The sequence below is a fragment of the Malus sylvestris genome, chromosome 5, assembly GCF_916048215.2.
Source record: "Malus sylvestris chromosome 5, drMalSylv7.2, whole genome shotgun sequence".
Taxonomy (NCBI): Eukaryota; Viridiplantae; Streptophyta; class Magnoliopsida; order Rosales; family Rosaceae; genus Malus; species Malus sylvestris.
In genome coordinates, this window is record NC_062264.1 from 4,585,634 (window position 1) to 4,611,423 (window position 25,790).

The following is a 25,790-nucleotide window of genomic DNA, read 5'->3' on the forward strand; positions in this document are numbered from 1 at the left end:
TTAAAGAAATGAGCAAATTTGTCTGTGGCCTTAGAGATGAACCTAGTTGAGGCTGCCACCTTGCCAGTAAGGCTCTGGATGTCTTTTGAAGTTACCGGTTATTTCATGTTGAAGATTGCTTTGATATTCTCAGGATTAGCCTCAATGCCTCGTTGGCTTATCATGAAGCCTAAGAATTTTCTAGAGCCTACGTTGAAGGCACATTTGTTAGGGTTCAACCTCATTCGATACCTCTTCAGAATGGTGAAAGTTTTAGATAGGTTGGTGATGTGTTGGTCAGCATGTTTGCTCTTGACTAGCAAATCATCAACGTAAACTTTCATTATCTTCCCAATCTATTCGACGAACATTGAATTGACCAGTCTCTGATAAGTTCCTCCTACATTCTTTAGGCCGAAGGGCATGACTTTATAACAATATAGTCCCCTGTCATTAGTGAAGGCTATGTGTTCTTGGTTCGGATGGTTCATGAGGATTTGGTTGTATCTTGAGTAAGCATCTATGAAGCTTAGGAGTTCACACCCTGCCGTAGAATCTATAAGTCTGTCTATGAGAGGAAGAGGAAAGCTATCATACGGGCATCCTTTGTTTAGGTCGGTGTAATCGACACACATTCTCCACAAGACCTTTTGGAGTAGGAGACTTTTCTTGGTCGGATTTTTCTTAACAAAGACAACATTTTCTACCCACGTTCGATAATTGACTTCACGGACGAAGCCTATGCCTTTGAGTTTTTCAACTTCTGCCTTCATTGCCTCGTACCATTCAGCGTCATAAGATCTTCGCTTCTGTCTCACTGGCTTGGTCTTGGGGTTAATACTTAAGCGATGACAGATGATATCGGGAAAGACGCTTGGCATGTCCTCGTATGACCAGGGGAAGAGCTCAATGTTCTCTTGCAAAAAAAAGATCAATGCCAACTAAATGGGTGGTGACAAGGTGGTGCCAATCTTCACCATGCGATCCGGATAATCTTTTGAGATAGAGACCTTCTCCAACTCTTCAACGAGTTGTGCTTACTGGGTGAAAGAGTCATCTCGAGGATCATCAAGTTGACTGTTGCCACCGTGAAGATCCAAGTTGGTCTCGTCTGGGCTGGTTTTTATGACTTGGTCATGTATAAAAAGGGTTTCTTTGGGCACAGACAGGTGCTGTTGCTTGACCGAAGTGTTGTAACATGATCGTGCACTAAGTTGATCTCCTCTGATGTAACCATTGCCATAGGGGGTTGGAAATTTCATCAACAACATATGTGTGGATACCATGGCCTTGAGATCATTGATGCCTGTACGTCCGAAGATGACATTGTATGCCGTTGGGCAATCAACCACCAGGAAGTTAGTGGTAATGGTAGCTGTGTAAGGGCCTGTACCAATGGTGAAAGGTCAGTGTATGCTCCCCAAAGGTTGCACGATATCACTGGAGAAGCTTATCAGAGGAGAAATCGAGCGATCGAGCAAGTGTTCAGCTACATTAAGTGCCCTGAAAGCTTCATCAAATATGATATTGACCAAAGCCCCCGTGTCTACCAGGATTCGTCGTACTTCAAAGTTGGCTATGTGAGCTTCCACGATTAGTGGGTCGTTGTGAGGGTAGATGATACCTCTTTCTTCCTCAGAGTAGAAACATATTGGATCCCAGTTAGGCTTTTGATACTTGCCTCCCCCGATGTCTTCCATGTGAAACACTTGGTGGCCAGACCTTAAAGCTCGTTCACTATTTTTCATGGCCCTGTTGGAAGATTTAGATATGGGTGTGCCACCACTTATGGAATATATCACATTCACCTGGCGTTGGTTATGGTTACCCCTTGAAGGGCGAAGGAGGAATTGATCAATTTTTCCTTCACGTGGCAAAGCTTTAATATGATCACGAAGGGTGATACAGTTCTCGCCGTCATGGCCTTTATGCTCGTGGTAGCAGCAAAACGTGCCTGTGTTCTTCGTGGGCTTGTAATCCGGGTGCCTCAGCTTTGGCTTCGGTATCAGGTGTGCTATGCTGGGGTAAATGGCCATGCATGTGGTGTTCAAAAGTGTGTATGCCTCATACCTCGAGGTAGGGCCTGTCCTGACACGTGCTTGACCCACTGTGTTGACTGCCTGGGGTTGGGGATTATCGTGGCGATACCCTTGGTTATCACGGTAGTGTCCCTTACTCATTTTACTAAAATGAGATTGGTGAGGATGAAAATCTTTCCTTTTGCCCTGACATTGATATGTCTGTTGACTTGGCAAAGTATTAAGTAAAGCAGGGGGAGGCACCGCTGCCGTTTGAAAGGTTGAGGTATTCTCATTTGGATAGGTCTGGCTTCCACTTCCCACTTGCTGATAGGGGATGGTTGTTGGGGGTTTCTCTTGGTATGTCCTTGCCTCGGTGGAGGCATGGTTATAAGCCTGCGCCATCACTTTAGAGTAAGTCTTCCAAGTGTTGGCATTGATCATGTACTTAAAGAAATAGTCACGTAGGCCTGCCGTGAAGGCTTTGAGGGCAGTCTTGTCGTCTACCTCGGCACAACGGGAATACTCATGGCTGAAGCGGCCAACATACATACGTAATGACTCGTCTGGCTTCTGGCGAATAGTGTACATGTCATCCGCAGAGTGCAAGCGATCGGTCTGGAAAATGTGTTGAGAAACAAACAGTTTCCTCAATTCCTCAAATGAGTCTACCGTCTCAGATGGAAGATTGCAATACCAGTTTAGAGCTCCGCTAGAGATGGTGGAAGGGAAGAGAAGACATTGCTCTTCGTCGGTGTGCATCCAGTATGCCATGGTGGACTTAAAGAGGTTAATGTGTTCAATCGGGTCCTCCTTTCCAGTATAGAGTTGCAAGCCAAGCTTCTGCTTTGTCTTTCCTTGGAGGAGGTGTCGAGGATCCTCTTTGTAAGAGGGTCAGGCCTAGGTTGGTTCCAATTAGGTATCTTATCTTGTCGTTCGGCCTTCAACTTGTTTACTTCCTTAAGGAGTTGTAGGACAAAAGGGTCCTGAGTGGAGTCATGTACCACTGGAGCTTTCTTTCGTAAATCTCCATCTTCTCTTGGAAGTAGGAAGGTTTGATCAAGAGCATGTGATTTTCCCTGGACTCGCCGTACTGACTTCCAAGGTATGTCTGTCGGAACATCTCTGAGTCCCCTATACATTCGTGTTTCTCTAGGACTTGTTGCCCCTTCCCCAAATTGGTATCCGGCCTGGGACATGGGAGGGGACCGAGTCTTTTAGAGACCCTTGGGTCATTGATCTTCGAGCTTACATGAATGGGATTGTCTCGACGTTGCTTTAGGAAGTCTTGACAGTCGCGAAATACGGCTTTCGATCATTCCACTCTTTCTGTAAGAAGGTGCCTTCCTCCACTCTTCTTGCTTCGGGTCGAAGCAGCTAGGTTGAGAGAAGTCTCATGTTGGTCGCCATTTCGATGAGTAGCTCGCTCCTCAACAGGAATACCTATGTCGACACCAAAAGACAGATGTCGTAGTTACTCTTAGACTCGACATTGAGCTTGAAATTACCTATTTTGAAACCCGTCCACCTTCGACTTTTGGTGTTGTGCTTATCTTGCTGGTTATTTTTGCCTTCATCCCAACCCTAAATCCTAGACTGAAAGAATTTTCTGGTAACCTGAACTGGTTATGGCAATGTATGGCTTCATCCCAAGCAAGGGAGAGGCATCTTTATTATGCAAAACCAAATTTCAAGGCAAATCCTTCAAGGCATGCTACAAAATTCGTCCTTAAAAAACCACCCGCTCCGATTCTCCCACACTAAACAAAGAGTAGGATATCTCAAAGTCTGAATTTCCAACATTACAATCAGAACATTCCGTGAGACAACACTTCAGGGAAAGAAAGAAATTAAAAGCAGAGATGACGGCTTACAACAACTCGTCTAAGTAGCCTAGGTTAGCTAATTAAATCAGCTTCCTCGGAACAGTCCCTGCTTAGTCAAGCATACAGTTCTAGAAGGAGCCTTCAGTTCCCGGCCCATTGCTAAAACCTAGGCACACTCTCTAGTAAAAGATGGTGAAGCAGCAGCAGCTGCAGTCACATTTGGTCTTCTCATCCTTGAAAGAGCCTCTGCACTCAGCTTTCTAATTATTCCAGTTCCCTCTCTCTTTGCCTCTGCCTTTCCGTAATCTCGCCTAATTTTGCCTTCCATTTAGCTGCTTCTCTCCTTAGTCTCTCCTCTTCTGCATGGTTCACAACGTCAATATACGATGCACGTCAAAAGATGACAAAAAAAGTATATCAAGTACAAGATGGTCGAGACACAAAAATCAACTTGATCAATGACGCAAATTCATAGTCCGACAACAAAACCAATTAGGATGGTAAACTACATTGAATTTATGGGTGTTGAACTTGAGACATCTCATACAAAGATTGTCGAAGAGAACAAATAGATCTCAGGTGAAGTTACTGCTAAAGTGCCACAACAAATTCGGCAAACTGAAGAAATGTGGTCATATGATTTTGAGAAATGAAAACTCAAGACTACAAATGGAAGGCAGAAAATGTAGATGAAGAACAAGAAAGCCATGAGGTAGTAAAAGCTTCATAGTTTTTTTTTTTTTTTGGGACATGGTTGTGTTTGAGAATATCTCGTACATCTAAATTTTCACTTTTTCTCGTATTTCTACAAGTTTGTAACTTTACTTGCTACTTAATTATAAAAATGTAAACTTTATGAGTTGTGTTTGAGAATATCTCGTTCTTCTACTTAATAGGGTAGAAGAAGTACGTGTAATTTGTTAGGATTAAAAAAAAAAACAACAGATCGCCCACTGAGGCTCGAACCCACGAAGACAAGGTAAAGAACGTTGCGCTCAATCAACTGAGCTGGACTAGCCTGTTGCTAAAACTCTTCCATTTCTTTAATTATTCTATAAATGAGACGGTTCTTGTTGCAAAATCCCTGGGTTCTTAGTTGGTCGCCAAAATGTAACGGCTTTCTCGATCAGTGTTGCTGTTGTTAATCCGTTGCAAACCGCTTTTCACCGTTTATAACTACCAACTACTCTCTCCCATTTTTCCCAAACAGCTACCAAGAAACGAATTGTAGAAATCCCAAGACCCAATTTCTCCGCCGCCCACCATGAACCACCACCACCACCCCCAGCAGCTTGCATCGAACAGTCGGGAACAGGAATTTTCTCTCCCTCCGTCTGCGTCCAGCACCAATAACCCGTTGGAAAACTCTGTTCCTGCCTCTCGCTGTGGCGGTTCTTTGCCCAATATGACTCTTCCCAACTCTCCTCACCGCCACCATTTTCCCAAGAGTCCGTCCCATTCCCCGGCACGGGTCCTGCCTCCTCTTCCTCCACCGCCAACTCTCCGCCGCTCCGTCTCTGATCTCAACCACTTTCCGGCCAAGACCTCGTCCCGCTCCTCCACCTGCGACTTACACTTCTCCACCGACTTGGAGATCCCCTATTCTAAGGTAATTTGATTAATTTATGCTATCATGTTTTGAAAACACATTTCTTTCCCTGGTTTTGGATTGATGAAGGGTGTGGTTGTTTCACGCTTTAATCTGCGAAAGGTGAATTATATATCTGCTTTTGGATTCTATGAAATGGGAAAATTGTTAATTTGCGTGAATTTAGATACTTTTTATCTCTGTTTCGATTGTTTTTGAACTTGGTTTTTGGGCAAAATAATTCCAGGGGCTGAGCAGGATGAACCACCACCACCCCCGGCAGATTCCGTTTAAATACCCAGAACAAGATTCTTCTCTCCCGCCGTCTGCGTCCACGGCCGACAACCCATTTGACATCTCTCTACCTGCGTCTCGCTGTGGCGGTTCTTTGCCCAACATGACTACTCCCTACTCTCCTGACCGCTACTACTTTTCCAAGACTCCTTCCCATTCCTCGCCGCACAGCCTCCGCCGCTCCGTCTCGAATCTCAACCACTCTCCGGCCAAGACCTCGTCTCGCTCCTCCACCTCCTCCCAAGATTTCCACTTCTCCACCAACTTGGACACCCCGGATTCTAAGGTATTGCTAAGTAATTTAATTAATTTATGGTGTAGTTTTTTGAAAAAACTTTCGTTTTGAATTGAGTGGTTGATTTCATGCTTTAATCTGCGAAAGGTGAATTATATATCTGCTTTTGGATTGTATGAAATGAGAAAACTGTTAATTTGCGTGAAGTTCGATTCTTTCTCCTTTTTCGATTGTTTTTGAAGTTGGTTTTTGGGCAAAATGATTGCAGGGGCTGAGCAGGATGAATGACCGCTTGAGAAACCCGAATCGCATCCAGCCAGCACCGGTCGTCCCTGCCGGAGCAGCACCGGTCGTCCCTGCCAGAGCAGCACCGGTCGTCCCTGACAGAGCCACTTCAAACCCTACTTTTCTGCTCTCCCTTCTGGCCCTGTACATGACGTTAAGCATGTATCCACAGAACATGAAGAGGGTTGATTTAGATGGGACTCTGGTTGAAGCATGTTCGGGAATTTTAATTTCCGTAGGAATGGAGGCTACATTCTACGTTTTAATAAACTGGGTTGCTGATCAACAGTATCCGCTTCTTTTGTGGCTGGCCCTGATAATCGGAAAGATCCTGTTTTGGATTTCTCAGTACAGAAATTTACCGTTCATGGTTTTTTATCCAACTATTTTCGTCTTGAATGCATTGCTTTTGGGATCGCTAGCTATAAAGGTAACCTGGAACGTCGGCTGGGGCGTTGCTTATCAATTTCTGCTAGATAATCTCGGTATTCTGAACCTGTTCTGAGTGTGGAGAAGAAGGCGGATTGCTTGGTCATTCACTTTAGGTGTCACCGTGATAAACCCTAATTGGTGTCAGTTTTACAAATCATCTGGTTTTTCCTTTTACTTCTTTATCACCATATTCAACATATACTTCATTACAATGAAAAGAAGTAAAAGGAAAAACCAGATGATTTGTAAAACTGACACCAATCAGGGTTTATCACGATGACACCTAAAGTGAATGACCAAGCAATCCGCCTTCTTCTCCACACTCAGAACAGGTTCAGAATACCGAGATTATCTAGCAGAAATTGATAAGCAACGCCCCAGCCGACGTTCCAGGTTACCTTTATAGCTAGCGATCCCAAAAGCAATGCATTCAAGACGAAAACAGTTGGATAAAAAACCATGAACGGTAAATTTCTGTACTGAGAAATCCAAAACAGGATCTTTCCGATTATCAGGGCCAGCCACGAAAGAAGCGGATACTGTTGATCAGCAACCCAGTTTATTAAAACGTAGAATGTAGCCTCCATTCCTACGGAAATTAAAATTCCCGAACATGCTTCAACCAGAGTCCCATCTAAATCAACCCTCTTCATGTTCTATGGATACATGCTTAACGTCATGTACAGGGCCATAAGGGAGAGCAGAAAAGTAGGGTTTGAAGTGGCTCTGTCAGGGACGACCGGTGCTGGCTGGATGCGATTCGGGTTTCTCAAGCGGTCCTTCATCCTGCTCAGCCCCTGCAATCATTTTGCCCAAAAACCAACTTCAAAAACAATCGAAAAAGGAGAAAGAATCGAACTTCACGCAAATTAACAATTTTCTCATTTCATACAATCCAAAAGCAGATATATAATTCACCTTTCGTAGATTAAAGCATGAAATCAACCACTCAATTCAAAACGAAAGTTTTTTAAAAAAACTACACCATAAATTAATTAAATTACTTAGCAATACCTTAGAATCCGGGGTGTCCAAGTTGGTGGAGAAGTGGAAATCTTGGGAGGAGGTGGAGGAGCGGGACGAGGTCTTGGCCGGAGAGTGGTTGAGATTCGAGACGGAGCGGCGGAGGCTGTGCGGCGGGGAATGGGAAGGAGTCTTGGAAAAGTAGTAGCGGTCAGGAGAGTAGGGAGTAGTCATGTTGGGCAAAGAACCGCCACAGCGAGACGCAGGTAGAGAGATGTCAAATGGGTTGTCGGCCGTGGACGCAGACGGCGGGAGAGAAGAATCTTGTTCTGGGTATTTAAACGGAATCTGCCGGGGGTGGTGGTGGTTCATCCTGCTCAGCCCCTGGAATTATTTTGCCCAAAAACCAAGTTCAAAAACAATCGAAACAGAGATAAAAAGTATCTAAATTCACGCAAATTAACAATTTTCCCATTTCATAGAATCCAAAAGCAGATATATAATTCACCTTTCACAGATTAAAGCGTGAAACAACCACACCCTTCATCAATCCAAAACCAGGGAAAGAAATGTGTTTTCAAAACATGATAGCATAAATTAATCAAATTACCTTAGAATAGGGGGTCTCCAAGTCGGTGGAGAAGTGTAAGTCGCAGGTGGAGGAGCGGGACGAGGTCTTGGCCGGAGAGTGGTTGAGATCAGAGACGGAGCGGCAGAGAGTTGGCGGTGGAGGAAGAGGAGGCAGGACCCGTGCTGGGGAATGGGACGGACTCTTGGGAAAATGGTGGCGGTGAGGAGAGTTGGGAAGAGTCATATTGGGCAAAGAACCGCCACAGCGAGAGGCAGGAACAAAGTTTTCCAACGGGTTATTGGTGCTGGACGCAGACGGAGGGAGAGAAAATTCCTGTTCCCGACTGTTCGATGCAAGCTGCTAGGGGTGGTGGTGGTGGTGGTGGTTCATGGTGGGCGGCGGAGAAATTGGGTCTTGGGATTTCTACAATTCGTTTCTTGGTAGCTGTTTGGGAAAAAAGGGAGAGAGTAGTTGGTAGTTATAAACGGTGAAAAGCAGTTTGCAACGGATTAACAACAGCAACACTGATCGAGAAAGCCGTTACATTTTGGCGCCCGACTAAGACCTAGTTTGGGAGTTAGGTGCTTAAAAAAAAAGCACCCATGAAAAAAAGCTGTGAGAGTTTTAGGTGTTTGGTAAAATGAAAAAAAAGGGCTTATTTTGGAAGTTGCTGTGAGAATAAGCTGAAATCAAAGGAAAAAGCTGAAGTTGCTATTTGTAACTTTGGAAAACTGGTTTTTTTTCAAAGCACACGGAGCTACAGTGCTTCTTTAATGAAAAGACCCACTATTAGACTACTTTTTTTTTTTCCAAAAGCACTTTTACAAAAAAATTTACCAAACACTCTGCTGATTTATTTCACAACCGCTTATTCTCACAGCACAACCGCTTATTCTCACAGCAGCTTTTTTTCAAAGCACAGCAATACCAAACTAGCCCTAAGAACCCATGGATTTTGCAACAAGAACCGTCTCATTTATAGAATAATTAAACAAATGGAAGAGTTTTAGCAACAGGCTAGTCCAGCTCAGTTGATTGAGCGCAACGTTCTTTACCTTGTCTTTGTGGGTTCGAGCCTCAGTGGGCGATCTGTTGTTTTTTTTTTAATCCTAACAAATTACACGTACTTCTTCTACCCTATTAAGTAGAAGAACGAGATATTCTCAAACACAACTCATAAAGTTTACATTTTTATAATTAAGTAGCAAGTAAAGTTACAAACTTGTAGAAATACGAGAAAAAGTGAAAATTTAGATGTACGAGATATTCTCAAACACAACCATGTCCCAAAAAAAAAAAAAACTATGAAGCTTTTACTACCTCATGGCTTTCTTGTTCTTCATCTACATTTTCTGCCTTCCATTTGCAGTCTTGAGTTTTCATTTCTCAAAATCATATGACCACATTTCTTCAGTTTGCCGAATTTGTTGTGGCACTTCAGCAGTAACTTCACCTGAGATCTATTTGTTCTCTTCGACAATCTTTCTATGAGATGTCTCAAGTTCAACACCCATAAATTCAATGTAGTTTACCATCCTAATTGGTTTTGTTGTCGGATTATGAATTTGCGTCATTGATCAAGTTGATTTTTGTGTCTCGACCATTTTGTACTTGATATACTTTTTTTGTCATCTTTTGACGTGCATCGTATATTGACGTTGTGAACCATGCAGAAGAGGAGAGACTAAGGAGAGAAGCAGCTGAATGGAAGGCAAAATTAGGCGAGATTACGGAAAGGCAGAGGCAAAGAGAGAGGGAACTGGAAGAATTAGAAAGCTGAGTGCAGAGGCTCTTTCGAGGATGAGAAGACCAAATGTGACTGCAGCTGCTGCTGCTTCACCATTTTTTACTAGAGAGTGTGCCTAGGCTTTAGCAATGGGCCGGGAACTGAAGGCTCCTTCTGGAACTGTATGCTTGACTAAGCAGGGACTGTTCCGAAGAAGCTGATTTAATTAGCTAACCTAGGCTACTTAGACGAATTGTTGTAAGCCGTCATCTTTGCTTTTAATTTTCTTTCTTTCCCTGAAGTGTTGTCTCACGGAATGTTCTGATTGTAATGTTGGAAATTCAGACTTTGAGATATCCTACTCTTTGTTTAGTGTGGGAGAATTGGAGCGGGTGGTTTTTTAAGGACGAATTTTGTAGCATGCCTTGAAGGATTTGCCTTGAAATTTGGTTTTGCATAATAGAGATGCCTCTCTCTTGCTTGGGATGAAGCCATACATTGCCATAACCAGTTCAGGTTACCAGAAAATTCTTTCAGTCTGGGATTTAGGGTTGGGATGAATTCAAAAATAACCAGCAAGATAAGGCACAACACCAAAAGTCGAAGGTGGACGGGTTTCAAAATAGGTAATTTCAAGCTCAATGTCGAGTCTAAGAGTAACTACGACATCTGTCTTTTGGTGTCGACATAGGTATTCCTGTTAAGGAGCGAGCTACTCATCGAAATGGCGACCAACATGAGACTTCTCTCAACCCAGCTGCTTCGACCCGAAGCAAGAAGAGTGGAGGAAGGCACCTTCTTACAGAAAGAGTGGAATGATCTAAAGCCGTATTTCACGACTGTTAAGACTTCCTAAAGCAACGTCGAGACAATCCTATTCATGTAAGCTCGAAGATCAATGACCCAAGGGTCTCTAAAAGACTCGGTCCCCTCCCATGTCCCAGGCCGGATACCAATTTGGGGAAGGGGCAACAAGTCCTAGAGAAACACGAATGTATAGGGGACTCAGAGATGTTCCGACAGACATACCTTGGAAGTCAGTACGGCGAGTCCAGGGAAAATCACATGCTCTTGATCAAACCTTCCTACTTCCAAGAGAAGATGGAGATTTACGAAAGAAAGCTCCAGTGGTACATGACTCCACTCAGGACCCTCTTGTCCTACAACTCCTTAAGGAAGTAAACAAGTTAAAGGCCGAATGACAAGTTGAAGGTCGAACATCAGTAACAATTTCTTGCTGATTTCAGTCACTTGTGCATCTCCCAATGGTTCGATTGCATCTGGTCATTCGTTTGTTTAGAATTCTGCATGCATACTAAGATTGTCATAGCTGCTTTTTTGTTAAGCTCATAAGCATATAACATCCACACTTCAATTGAATTGTATAATCGTAAGTTGAATGAAATCACACGGAAAACAAGTTGTTCCTTGTTCTGTGAATAGAAGTTGTCAAATACAACAACAACAACAACAAAGCCTTTTCCCACTAAGTGGGGTCGGCTATATGAATCCTAGAACGCCATTGCTCTCGGTTTTGTATCATATCCTCCGTTAGATCCAAGTACTCTAAGTCTTTTCTTAGGGTCTCTTCCAAAGTTTTCCTAGGTCTTCCTCTACCCCTTCGGCCCTGAACCTCTATCCCGTAGTCACATCTTCGAACCGGAGCGTCAGTAGGCCTTCTTTGCACATGTCCAAACCCATTTTGTGTACGTGTTGATGCTTCACCGCCCAACATTCTGTGCCATACAGCATCACCAGCCTTATTGCCATCGTATAAAAATTTTCCTTGAGCTTCAGTGGCCTACGATGGTCACACAACACGCTGGATGCACTCTTCCGCTTCATCCATCCAACTTGTATTCTATGGTTGAGATCTCCATCTAATTCTCCATTCTTTTGCAAGATAGATCCTAGGTAGCGAAAACGGTCGCTCTTCGGTATTTCTTGATCTCCGATCCTCACCCCTAACTCATTTTGGCCTCCATTTGCACTGAACTTGCACTCCGTATATTCTGTCTTTGATCGGCTTAGGCGAAAACCTTTAGATTACAACACTTCTCTCCAAAGGTTAAGCTTCACATTTACCCCTCCTGAGTTTCATCTATCAACACTATATCGTTTGCAAAAAGCATACACCAAGGAATATCATCTTGAATATATCCTGTTAACTCATCCATTACCAACGCAAAAAGGTAAGGACTTAAGGATTGTTGATGCACAAAATTAGTGAGGACTTTGGAACAACAGAAAGTATTAAGTTTGTGATCTTCGCTACATTGCTCCGGTCATTAGTGTGGATAAGTATGTAAATGGATAGAGACAGGAAAGCAAACACAAGATGTATATGGTTCACCCAGATTGGCTACGTCCACGGAGTAGATGAGTTCTCATTAATTGTGAAGGGTTTACACAAGTACATAGGTTCAAGCTCTCCTTTAGTGAGTACAAGTGAATGATTTAGTACAAATGACATTAGGAAATATTGTGGGAGAATGATCTCGTAATCACGAAACTTTTAAGTACCGAAGTGTGGTATCGTCTTCACTTGCCTTATCTATCTCATACGTAGATGTGGCATCTTCTCTGGAAGTACTCTTCCTCCATCCAGGGATGGTATCTTTAACTGGTGGAGATGCATAAGGTAATGTATCAATTTCACTTGAAGCTTACTTGTAGTTTCAGGCTTGGTCAAGCGCGATACAAACCATGTAGTAGGAGTCCCCCAAGTCGCCGAGCTAGAAGATCTGCTGAAAGAGGTGACAGACAAGGTAAGCAATCAGAGCTCTAAGCAATCAGTCCCAGATCAGAAGTTTGATTTCGAGTTCCGGCTAATTGTTCTCATTCTCCCTATCTTGTAGGCAGCATGAAGGATAAAGAGAAGAAAAAAAAGAATAAATGATATGATATACTTTTGCTTTTGAAGAAGTAACTTTCCACAAGCTTATTCTTTAACTGGGCTGGAGGGTTTTCTGGTTACCTCCAGAGTATAAGGCCGACTGAAGAATTTGAGGGTCAAAATAAGCCCATCAAATCCAGAGTACGTTCGACCCTTCTGATATGGGATACTTTTGTTGTTGACAAAGTAGTGGAAGTATCGACACGTGTTCTGTTACGCTTGTCTCCACATGCTTCCTTGTATCCTTCTCACTTTCCCTATCTGTTCCTCAGGCAGATGTGGTATCTTCTCTGGAAGCATAAGATGTTGAAGATGAATACTCGAGAGCAATGCCAGGTAAGTAATCAGGTAAGGGGTTCCAGACAGTCAGTTCTTGACTGGAAGCTTGATTCCAAGTGTTGACTGATTGCTCTCTTTCTCCTTGTCTTGCAGGTAAGAACAAGGCCAAAGGAAAAGACAGGGAAAAAGCATGATATGGGATACTCTTGCTTTTAACCTTGATGATATGAGATATTCTTGCTCTGGTGTAGCTTGTTTGCAGAGGTATTATCGGGGGGAAAGAAATCTGAGTATTTCGAGAGGCTTCGTTGGGAGTGCCCTCTCAGATATGAGGAATGGTTGAGCATTTTTGCAGGTCTGCCTGTCCGTTGAGGATGGAGGTCGACATATAGATGAGTCTCCTTAACAACAAGTAGTAATGCTATTCCTTTACCCTGCTTGGTCATAGCACGGTAGTGGGAGTTGCCAGCTTCACGTGTGTCAGAGTACTTTGAAAAAGTGGTCTGTGGTATCTGGAAAGCTGATGTTGCGTGTGAAGATTACATACAAGCTTTATCCAAGGAGATCTGACTCTCGAAGTTGAGAAAGCGGTGCCTCTTCGGTTTTTGAACAAGCAATCCTGTCGGGGATCTGGCTCTCGAGGTTCGGAGAACGGTGCCTCTTCGATTTTTGAGAAAGCAATCCTACTGGGAGTCTGGCTCTCAAGATTCGGAGAGTGGTGTCTTTTCGATTTTTGAGAAAGTAATCATGTTGGGAGTCTGGATCTCGAGATTCGGAGGGCGGTGCCTCTTCGATTTTGGAGCAAGCAATCTTGTTAGGAGTGTTTTCTCGAATGTGAGTAAAGGTTGGGCATGTTTGCTAGTCTACCTTGCCATGGAGCACAGAGGTTGACACACAGGGACTTCCAATTATCCAGCAGTGGTGCTGTTCCTTTACCCTTGTGGGTAATAATATGGTAGCTACACCTTCAAAATTTATGTGTCTAAACTTTGTTAGTACTGTTTCTTTGCTATTCTTTTGACCTTTCTTGGTCATAGCGATGTAGTGGGAGCTGCAAGCTTCATGTGTCTAAACTTTGTCAGAGATCTTTGGCAAAGTTATCTGTGGTACCCATGAGCTGATGGTGCGTGTGGAAAGTGGATGATTGAACAGTAAGATTCACGTGATTTCTATTTCTACTTCACCAGAAATCTTCAACAGAATGCCCGTAATTTCAGCAAAGCTGAGTGTGCATGTGACAGGTGCTGACAAGGCTGAAAAAGCAGGTGCCTCTTCGATTTCTGAGATCGGCCCTTGTGGTCTCTAAGCAGCCCAGCTTTTGAGAAAGCAAGCGCCTCTTCGATTTCTAAGATCGGCCTTCGTGGTATTTGAGCAGCCCAGCTTTTGAGAAAGAAAATGCCTCTTCGATTTCTGAGATCGGCCCTCGTGGTCTCTGAGCAGCCCAGCTTTTGAGAAAGCAAACGTCTCTTCGATTTCTGGGCAGGCGCCTGTTCGATTTCTGAAGCTCCGTCGAGTGCAGATTTTTATAGAGGCTGGCATTAAGTTCTAAAGCACACTTGAATCTCCACCAATAGAAGCTCCCTTCTTGCACTTCTAAGATCTTGATTTGTCCGACCTCTTCTCTCTTCAACACCTTTGAAAATGTTTGGCCCCTCCGACCGTCGTTTTGACTTGAACCTTGTTGAAGAGGCAGCCATGCCTTATCCAGACAACATATGGCGCCCATCCTTCTTATCCCCTACTGGTCCTCTTACTATTGGGGATTCCGTGATGAAGAATGATATGACCGCTGCGGTGGTGGCCAGGAACCTTCTCACTCTCAAAGATAACAGACTACTTTCCAAACGGTCTAATGAGTTGGCTGTTAAGGATTCTCTGGCTCTGAGTGTTCAGTGTGCAGGTTCTGTGTCTAATATGGCCCAACGCCTATTTGCACGAACTCGCCAAGTTGTATCATTGGCGGCTGAAGTGATGAGTCTCAAACAGGAGATTAAAGGGCTTAAGCATGAGAATAAACAGTTGCACCGGATCGCACATGACTTGCTACAAACATGAAGAGGAAGCTTGACCAAATGCAGGAATCTGATGGTCAGGTTTTACTTGATCATCAGCGGTTTGTGGGTTTGTTCCAAAGGCATTTATTGCCTTCGTCTTTTGGGGCTGTACCGCGTAATGAAGCTCCAAATGATCAACCTCCGATGCCTCCTCATTCTAGGGTTTTATCTAGTGCTGAGGCTCCGAATGATCCCTCTCCGGTGCCTTCTCTTTCTGGGGCTCTACCGACTGCTGAGACTTCTCCTAAGCAACCTTTGTGAAGGCTCCTTCTTGTTTGTTTATTTTGACTCATGTATATGTACATATTTGTAACTTATCGGAGATATCAATAAATAAGCTTTGCTTCATTTCCATCAAAGCTTTCTTCACTAAGTTCTTTGATTTTTTCTTTTGTTGAAGCTTTGTGAGTGGAGCATGTAGGTTGAGGTAGTGTTCCCTTAATTTCTCGAGTGAGGAAAACTTCTCGGTTGGAGACTTGAAAAATCCAAGTCACTGAGTGGGGTCGGCTATATGAATCTTAGAACGCCATCGTGCTCGGTCCTGTGTCATATCCTCCGTTAGATCCAAGTACTCTAAGTCTTTTCTTAGAGTTTATTCCAAAGTTTTCCTAGGTCTTCCTCTACCCCTTCGGCCCTGAACCTCTGTCCCGTAGTCGCATCTTCTAACCGCAGCGTCAGTAGGCATTCTTTGCACATGTCTAAACCACTGTAACCGATTTTCTCTCAGCTTTCCTACAATTTTGGCTACTCCTACTTTACCTCGGATATCCTCATTCCTAATCTTATCCCTTCTCGTGTGCCCACACATCCAACGAAGCATCCTCATCTTCGCTACACCCATTTTGTGTACGTGTTGATGCTTCACCGCCCAACATTCTGTGCCATACAGCATCGCTGACCTTATTGCCGTCTTATAAAATTTCCCTTGAGCTTCAGTGGCATACGGCGATCACACAACACGCCGAATGCGCTCTTCCACTTCATCCATCCAGCTTGTATTCTATGGTTGAGATCTCAATCTAATTCTTCGTTCTTTTGCAAGATAGATTCTAAGTAGCGAAAACGATCGCTCTTTGGTATTTCCTGATCTCCGATCCTCACCCCTAACTCATTTTGGCCTCTATTTGCACTGAACTTGCATTCCATATATTCTGTCTTTGATTGGCTTAGGCGAAGACCTTTAGATTCCAACACTTCTCTCCAAAAGTTAAGCTTCGCATTTACCCATTCCTGAGTTTCATTTATCAACACTACATCGTTTGCGAAAAGCATACACCAAGGAATATCATCTTGAATATGTCCTGTTAACTCATCCATTACCAACGCAAAAAGGTAAGGACTTAAGGATGAGCCTTGATGTAATCCTACAGTTATGGGAAAGCTTTCGGTTTATCCTTCATGAGTTCTTACGGTAGTCTTTGCTCATTCATACATATCCTTTATAGCTTGGATATATGCTACTCGTACTCCTTTCTTCTCTAAAATCCTCCAAAGAATGTCTATTGGGACCCTATCATACGTTTTTTCCAAATCTATAAAGACCATGTGTAAATTATTTTTCCCATCTCTATATCTTTCCATTAATCTTCGTAAGAGATAGATTGCCTCCATGGTTGAGCGCCCTGGCATGAACCCGTGTCTCTTGCCTCAATCTATGCTCAATGACTCTCTCATAGAGCTTCATTGTATGACTCATTAGCTTAATACCCCTATAGTTAATGCAATTTTGTACGTCGCCCTTATTCTTGTAGATAGGCACCAAAGTGCTCTTTCGCCACTCATTTGGCATCTTCTTCGTTTTCAAAATCCTATTGAAAAGGTCAGTGAGCCATGCTATACCTGTCTCTCCCAAAACTTTCCACACTTCGATCGGTATATCGTCTGGACCCACTGTTTTTCTATGCTTCATCTTCTTCAAAGCTACAACCACTTCTTCCTTCCTGATTCGACGATAAAATGAGTAGTTTCTACACTCTTCTGAGTTACTCAACTCCCCTAAAGAGGTACTCCTTTCATGTCCTTCATTGAAAAGATTATGAAAATAACTTCTCCATCTGTCTTTGACCGCATTCTTTGTAGCAAGAACCGTTCCATCCTCATCCTTGATGCACCTCACCTGATTTAGGTCCCTTGTCTTCTTTTCCCTTGCTCTAGCTAGTTTATAGATATCCAACTCTCCTTCTTTGGTATCTAGTTGCTTATACATATCGTCATAAGCCGCTAACTTAGCTCCTCTCACAGCTTTCTTCGCCTTTTTCTTCGCTCTTCTATACCTTTCACCATTTTCATCAGTCCTATCCTTGTATAAGGCTTTACAACATTCATTCTTAGCCTTCACCTTTGTTTGTACCTCCTCATTCCACCACCAAGATTCCTTTTGGTGTGGAGCAAAGCGCTTGGACTCTTCTAATACCTTTTTCGCTACTTTTCGGATACAACTAGCCATGGAATGCCACCTTTGGCTAGCTTCCCCCTCTCTATCCCACACACACTGGGTGATTACTTTCTCTTTGATTATTTTCTTCGAACTCGTATCCAACCCTACTTGATGTGCGTACGCACTAATCACATTAATGAGTTCTTGTCATATTACAATCTTGATTGCCATGATTCTATCTCCTACCCTCTTGACATCTACAACATCTTGTGTCAAGGTCTTGTCCACGATGATGCCAACACCGTTTCTTGTTCTATTTGTGCCCGAATACCAAAGTTTAAACCCTGAGTTTTCTAGATCCTTTGCCTTAAGACCAACCCATTTAGTTTCTTGTAGGCACATAATATTTATCCTTCTCCTCATCATAACTTCCACTACTTCCATAGATTTTCCCGTTAAGGTTCCTATATTCCACGTTCCTAAACGCATTCTACTCTCTTGAACTCTACCCTTCTGTCCTAGCTTCTTCACCCTCTCTCGTCCAATATGATCAAAGTACTTCTTTTGTGTGTCCTGTGTAAAGTTGATAGGAGCATATGCTCCCAAACAACTTTGAGTGGAGTCGTTCGAAAAGAAGTTTCTATAGCCTCCTTGCTCATTTAACACTGGATCTGGGTGCCGATGGAGATACAGCGACCCTTGCTCACTTATCACTGTGCTCGGGCCACACAGCGCGCCACTTATGGGTGATGCCTTAGCTTTAGCGCGATTTCGTTCTGGATTCATTTTCATAAGGATTCGACGTAACCGAGGAGTGCTGGCTATCGACTACCTGACGCCCTCCCCTTCCTCCTTTACCCGGGCTTGGGACCGGCAATGTAAGATAAACTTACACAGGCGGAGTTCTTGGCCTCACTCACCGCCATCAAAACTATGAAAACAGTCGAATTCCCAAAAATCTTCCTTAAGAGTCTGAGCACTCTGAATGTCAACTCTCAAAACAATGTCGTACCCTTTCCCCAATTCATCCCTAATCTGCTGTTTGGGAATCCCCAGTATCCATTAACTCAAACTTTTATTCGAGAGAAGTCGCAAGGAACATATCAAGATGACTTGGAACATCACTTTCCTTCTAAGATCTCCCCTAGACATGTTTCAACGAAATGGTTGTTCTCCCCGCCAAGCTTATTGACCAGAGAATAACATATGTGTTCTTCCAGTGTATAACCTGCCCTAAACATAAAGTCTAAAACAAGTAAAGAATCATCCAACCTATTTCTTTGTGAAAGACATTCAACTAGTTTCCCAAAAGTTTTCCGCTTTGGTTTAAGCTTACTCTTTAACATGTCTAAGAACCATTCCTGAATAGAAGTTGTCAAATGATATTATTTTATTTTATTTTTGTTTCTTGTTTTTGTATGTGAGCTTTTATGCTCGATCTATTAATATGTGGTGGAAAAGACGGCTCCAAATTAATCGTTATGAAAAAAGCAATGGAGATATCTCCCTATAGAAATTAGTCCTTTGTCACATATGTACATATTTTGGGGGAACGACTTGTGGTGCCCTATGGTTGAGTGTCCTGTAGAATTTGAGTGCTTGCTATTGTAATTTGTGGTCCCATATGTCTCTGCTAACTCATAACTGCACAGATACCTTAGCGACTAGGACGTTACTGATTGTGCAATGATAGGGAGGACTGGAAAACTAATATCGTATTTTAACTTCTCTCTGGATTCGGATAGGATGGTATAAATTTCAGTTATAATAACGAATTTCAATCTCAGCAATCTCATTCTTAAGTTGTTTTATTCCTCGTCTTACATCGTATCCTTTTTGACATAAAACTCAGCCACACCGATCTAATTCTTTTCATGATACTAAACTCAGCCATACCGACCTAATTCTTAGGTTGTTTAAATATTCGGCTTAGATAGTACCCTTTTCATAGTTTCTTTTTGGATGAATACTCATGGCACTGATTGGTGCGAATTGTACAAATTGTGGAGCCAAAAATATTCACAAGGTGACACGTGGATTTTTGGACAAAAAGGACAAAAATACCCTTGCAGTACAACGAGGTTCCTACGCGCAAGCAGTGGGCAACCCTCTTTCAACCAAGACAGAAGTGCCCAAAATAGGTAACAATTCAAAGTCCATCTCATCAAATCCTTTCTACAAGGTAATTCCCAAACACATTCCTTTTAAATTATGTTAATTGGCTAATTAATGGGTTTATTGCCTAATTAACCCATTAATTGTCAATTAAACCATCCATTATATCCAAATAACCACAAAATACATCCAATTCAACCCTAAAACACCACATGACCGGCTATCCCCATTCAAAACCTAATCCATCACTTTTTCTACCTTTTTTCACCATTTCTTCCTTTTTATTAGCCAATTAATTCCATAACCACAAAAATATTTCCTTTTATGTTTAATTAGCCAATTAATTGACTAATTAAACCAAAATAAAACCTAAACCAACCTAGCCCTATAAATAGGCTCATATTTTCACCAAATATTAATTCCAACACTTTGGCAAAAATCCCAAAATTCTCTAAACACTATTTCTCTCTAAATTCTAACTTTGGCATCGGAGGTTCTTCGGCCAAAGCCCCCCCCATTCATCGTGGGCGCGTGAGGCTCTTGGCCTTAACCTAAGGTGTTAATTGTTTTGTAGGTGCAAAATTGTCCAAGATCAAGGAGGAAGAAATTTGCATCCACACATTGGTGCTTTCATTGAGAGTTGAAATCCATACTCGTAGAAGACTCTTGCACAAAAAGGTTTTTTCTTTATTTTCTAGTCCATTTGAATATTTTTCATACGTTCTTATTATTAGAATTTTTTACTTGCAAAGGTTCTTTGATAAAACGTATAAGCAAAATATAATGGCTAGAAATTTAGAAAATTCCACAAGTGAAAATTCTAATGTTCAAGAAATGGGATTGCGGAGATCCGTGAGGCTAAATGTGACAATAAGTGGAGCAGCACCACCACCACGAGTTTCCACCATGGGAACCACCACGGTGGCTACTTCGGTATCCACCCGTGGCGAGGTCCATGGTGCCTTTATCACGGCTCGAGCCGTGCCATCCAAGGCTCACGGCACCAAGGCCATTATCCAAGTCGTGCCATCCAAGTTTGCACGGGCCCGGGCCCAAGCCTCGCATTCGCATGCATCACATACTAAGCAGCCTGCTCCCGCCAAGCAACCTGCTCTCGCGGCCCAGCCTGCTCCTGCTAACCAGCCTGCTCTCGTGACCCAGCCTACTCCCGACGAGCAGCCCACTCCCATGGTCCAACCTACTTCTGTCGAGCAGCCCACTCCCGTTGCCCAGCCTGCTTCCGTCGAGCAGCCCACTCCCGTGGCCCAGCCTGCTTCTGCTAAGCAGCCTGCTCTCGTGACCCAGCCTGCTCCCGACGAGCAGCCCACTCCCGTGGTCTAGCCTGCTTCCGTCGAGCAGCGCACTCCCTTGGCCCAGCCTGCTTCCGTCAAGCAGCCCACTCCTGTGGCCCAGCCTGCTCCTGCCAAGCAGCCTGCTCTCGTGACCCAGCCTGCTCCCGACGAGTAGCCCATTCCCGTGGTCCAGCCTGTTCTCGTCGAGCAGCCCACTCTCACGGCCCAACCTGCTCCTGCCGAGCAGCCTGCTCTCGTGACCCAGCCTGCTCCCGACAAGCAGCTCACTCCCGTGGCCCAGCCAGCTCCAGTCGAGCAGCCCACTTTCACGGCCCAGCCTGCTCTCGTGGCTTTCCAAGCAGCCCAAGTCGGCCCAAGACTATCTCAACCATCCGGACCTACCATCGAGCCGGGGGCATTTTCACCACATTTTTTCACGGATACCATTTCCCAACTCAAATCTCGCGCCCGGAGTCTACCACCCTTTCGCTGCCCAATGAGGCGCATTTCTTCCAAGCTCTTCCAATCCAAATGGCAAACAACACTTGTCTCGACAAGTCATAAAGTTGACGAGTGCCCTTGCACAACAGACAGCCTTGGTGAATTAACTTTTGCAACTCATCGGGATCCAACGTGCCCCGGACGAGATATCCCGAAGTAGGACAAGGGCAGACGGACCTTTCCAGCAGCATCCCAGCAAGCGGCCACTCGACCAGCCATGAGCCGAACGTTTGGGAAGTGTACATTCCTGTCTTAGCATGCGGAGGAGCATGCACTCTCGACTAGGCCCACGGATGAGCATACATTCACGGTTGGGGTCATACTCTGATAGTCAACATGAGCAACCTTCCGGGCAAAGTGTCCATTCGCAGCTAAGCCCATAAGGAGCATCCTCCACCTTACATCAGAGTAGGCAGCACGACGGACAGAGAGAAGTAGTCACTCAATCCAGCTCAAGTTCAACCAACAGCCTGCGAAGAACTCGCTCGCCTGCTAGGAACATACCACATGCACTGCATCCGCGGCATAGACGAGCCAAACACCTGGAAGAGCAGCCTAGACCAGCAAGTCATGGCTGGGGGCACCCGAGAGCTCATCTACCCCAACAAAGGCAAATTCAGGAAGAAGTAGAGAGACTATTGACCAAGCGATTGCATGATTTCCAACGCAACGAGGTCACCGACGAGGCACTTCGACGGAACATGACCAACATAAGCAGGTCACCATTCACGGATGAGATCGAGCAGGCAGAGCCTCAATGCGAGTTCAGCATGCCACATTTCACATCTTTCAAAGGGGATGAAGACCTGGAGAGGCACATAAAGCGCTACCGAAGCACAATGATCCTTTATTGAAACAACGATGATCTCATGTGCAAGATATTCGCCATCACTATACAAGGCGAGGCACAAGATTGGTTCTACACCCTGCCGCCACAATCCATCCGGAATTTCTATAAACTTTCTTTGGTTTTCACCAAAGAATATTCATCCTATCGCTCGATCAAAAAGAAGTCTGACCATTTGTTCGACGTCAAGAAGAACCCAAAGGAGTCGCTTCGCGATTATGTGAGGAGATTCAAAGTAGAGAAGGTAAAAATAGTCGGATGCAACGACTCGATAGCTAGAGCAGCCTTCCAAAAAGGGCTTCCAGCAAACCACCCGCTATTCGGAAAATTGATCATGAACGAAGATCTAACTCTGGCAGACTCTTTTGCTTTGGTAGAGAAGCATGCACTTTGGGATGAGACTCGCCAATGCACATTCAATGACTTGAAGAAGTACCCGACATCACCTCCATAGAAGCAGCAAAGGACTTATTCACATGTTTGACGGTATCTAAAGTAGCAATAAGCTTTACCATCATGCGAGAATAGATGGGGGCCCGACTACCTGTATTCTACAGTTCAAAAGCTCTCATCGATGCTATTAAAAATTCAAAAGCTAACTTTGGCGATAGTTGTTGCAACCCGGAAGCACAAGTTTTACTTTCAAACGCATGCAGTCATCCTCATGACGTACTATTCTGCCTAATCCAGACGCGTGACGATAAAGGCATAGACCCCGACGGATGTAAAGTTTTCTGATAAACACAACACTGGAAGGACACACTCAGAAGCAAGTTTTATCCTCGTCATCCTAAAAGATTCTACATAGGAGCAACATGTACCGGTAGTTGAGTACCACTTCTTGCTGCGCACCACACGGCCCTAGCCGACCCTTGCTCAATGATTCAACTTTAGAGTGGCCCAATACCGGAAGTTGAGCATCTCCTGCTGCGTATGACATGGCCCCATCTCCACAGCTCCCTACTGCGCCTTCATGCCGAGCCTAGGTGACTCAACAGAGCGGCCCAACGATGCCTCAGAAGTAGCCGAGCACACTCTAACCGTGCCTACTCCACCCGATGGAGACTTCTGGCATTTGCATGTCGACGGCGCAGAAAAGCCCTCATCACTGCCTGCAGGGAATGATCCAAAAAAAAAAAAACGAATCTCATCTGGGAAGGTCTGTACAAGATCAGCAGAGTAGGCGGCAATAGTAATTACACCCTCGCCACCATGAAACGACAAAAAGATCGAAAAGCAGTGGATGGCCTACAATCTGAAGAAGTACCATGTGTGACTTCCCGCTACATCAAAACCCGAAGACTCAAGAAGCTCGACGGGCACCACCTCACAAGCTGAGGACTATCCAGTTATTATGCAGTTCCTACCTTACAACTAAAGTTCTCGTTCGTTTCACTCGTTTTTCAATGAGGAATTTAGAAGTAATCACAACTTGGCTTGGCTGCATGCTTACAACAACTAATCACCCCTGCACTTCAAAAGAAGACTGCGCCCTTCTTAGGGACTCATCGCAGGAATTGCGCCCCCCGAGGGACCAACCATGCTCTCCAGTACGAGAGGGTAAACCAATTCCCCAACACCCATATGGGTTAGCTCTTCAAGATGGGAGGATAAACTTTACACTCCGAATATCCAGACGTGGATGAGCCGGGCTGCCCTAGTATAACTAGATGCACGATGGCTTGCGCCGGGATTCCTAGAAGTAGTCGCAATGGTCTTTTTCAAGGCTTAGCTAACTGAAGGATTTTGGGTCTTTTGGCCTAATCCGTGGGGAACCGGGCCCTAGAAACGGAGATGGCACATTACGCAGTACATTCGATGGACGGCTGCCCTGGAATCCTAAAGCTGCTACCAAGTGCACTAAGGTAACTTACGGATTTTGGAAGACTGCGTACGGCTTGCCCTTCGAGCAGTAAAGCCGCACTAGACTTATACAACCGCACATTCTTGTGAAAGGTTAAACAAGCTAGCACGCATATACGAAGTTCTATCCACTGCCGACATGTTATGTAGTCGATAAGCTTCACCTCTGCCAAGCGCGGAACAACCTACACCAAGTCCTAAAGTGTTGTGATACTTGCTACGCAACCTACGAAATTGGAGAAAGTCAAGGTTAACAGCCTAGTGGTTACGCGGACTTGTCTACTTCTGTAAGTAAGGCATCCGGCTGCCAACCCAGTGGCTAACAACTTTGCAAAGTTCTACACCAACACCTACGGCTGCATAGGCTACGCGAGCTTGTCTGCTTTGTAAAAAAGTAGCATGCTTGCCACTGGTCTATCAAGTCTAAAGGTTAGGGCATGAACAAAAGAAGCAAAAATGAAGAAAAGCTAAGGAAAACATGCTTATAAACGACTAGCAAAGGCTGAAGGAGTTCAAGCAAAATAAGAGCTATAAGGAAAAACAAAGAAAACTACACTTTAGCAGCCTAGACATCCCATGATTATTCGATCGCCACACCTTCAGCAGCCGCGAAGCTCTTAGTAGCGGCATCACCCCCGACTGCTCCAGCCTGAGCACCAACTTCTCAAACTACTTCACCAATACCAACATGGACGCGCTGCAACTCATCCACTTCTTTCTTCAAACTTTCGTTGATCTCCAGTACACCTTGAAGTTCCAACACTTGGGGTTTAAGCCTATCGACGATTCTCTTGAAGCGGATCACTTGATTATAAGCAGCAATCAACTTTTCATCCTTTGCATAAGCAGCGAAAGAAGTCTTTGGTTTTTTCTCAGCCGGCATCTCTTGAGCAGGAAGGGAAGATCCATTTTCCCACCTTTACTTGCAGCAGGATCCACAACGGTGATTGGACGAGCCAATGCATCCGCCATGATCCTATTCACCTCTTATTTTGGGAGCAGCCCATGTTTCTCCTGACGAAGAGAGTTAAAGTAGCCAACGCCATTCGTGCTACCCAGCATGAGAGTTCAACCCAACATTCCAGCAGCTCATGAGGCTCGCAACCTCTTCATTTCTCTCAATCATCTGCCTAGCTCGCGTCATGTCCAAAAGCCCAAAAAGACATGAGCCATGTGACTCGCCTAGCACTGTGCCATAATCCGTGGCCCCATCCATACAAGGTGCCATTGGTTCTAGCCAAGTCGAGCAACTTAAAGCAGTGGTCCCTGCCACAATACCTCATCGGCCCATGCCGAGCCGACTCTTGGCCCATGCCAGCCGACGTGCTGCACCACCCCGACAGCTGCCCCGAGGTAGCACCATCCAAGAAGAAGACAAGGAAAATTAATTTTTTCTTACCTCAGTGCGGCACGAAGAAGACGAAGAAAGCAACGAAAGACGGTCCTTTGCAGGGGCAAGATGTAGAAGATTGCTAGATGAGGGGGAACAAATATCCTCTAAGCTATCTCTCTCTTGTAGGGTAGAATAAATCGCTCTCCAAAGTTGATTTAATAACCCACTTAAGGTGGACTTAAATAGGCTTTGAGAGAAATTTATTTCCCTTTCCTAGAAGGATCTAATTTCCTATTAAAGAGAGAATCTACATCAA

General features: G+C 44.3%; 2 protein-coding genes across 2 annotated transcripts; both read right to left on the reverse strand.

Annotated features, from left to right (window-relative positions):
* Positions 1 to 6,837: 6,837 nt before the first annotated feature.
* LOC126621801 (uncharacterized) lies at positions 6,838 to 8,154 on the reverse strand. The gene is made up of 2 exons (XM_050290388.1): positions 7,672 to 8,154; positions 6,838 to 7,480 (listed from the first exon to the last, which is right to left on the reverse strand). Exons 1-2 carry the CDS (start codon positions 7,990 to 7,992, stop codon positions 7,448 to 7,450), a joined length of 354 nt encoding a protein of 117 aa, XP_050146345.1. The 5' UTR covers positions 7,993 to 8,154; the 3' UTR covers positions 6,838 to 7,447.
* A 3,312-nt stretch (positions 8,155 to 11,466) lies between these two features.
* On the reverse strand, positions 11,467 to 16,776 carry LOC126621800 (uncharacterized). The gene is made up of 2 exons (XM_050290387.1): positions 16,325 to 16,776; positions 11,467 to 11,956 (listed from the first exon to the last, which is right to left on the reverse strand). Exons 1-2 carry the CDS (start codon positions 16,461 to 16,463, stop codon positions 11,553 to 11,555), a joined length of 543 nt encoding a protein of 180 aa, XP_050146344.1. The 5' UTR covers positions 16,464 to 16,776; the 3' UTR covers positions 11,467 to 11,552.
* Positions 16,777 to 25,790: the final 9,014 nt, after the last annotated feature.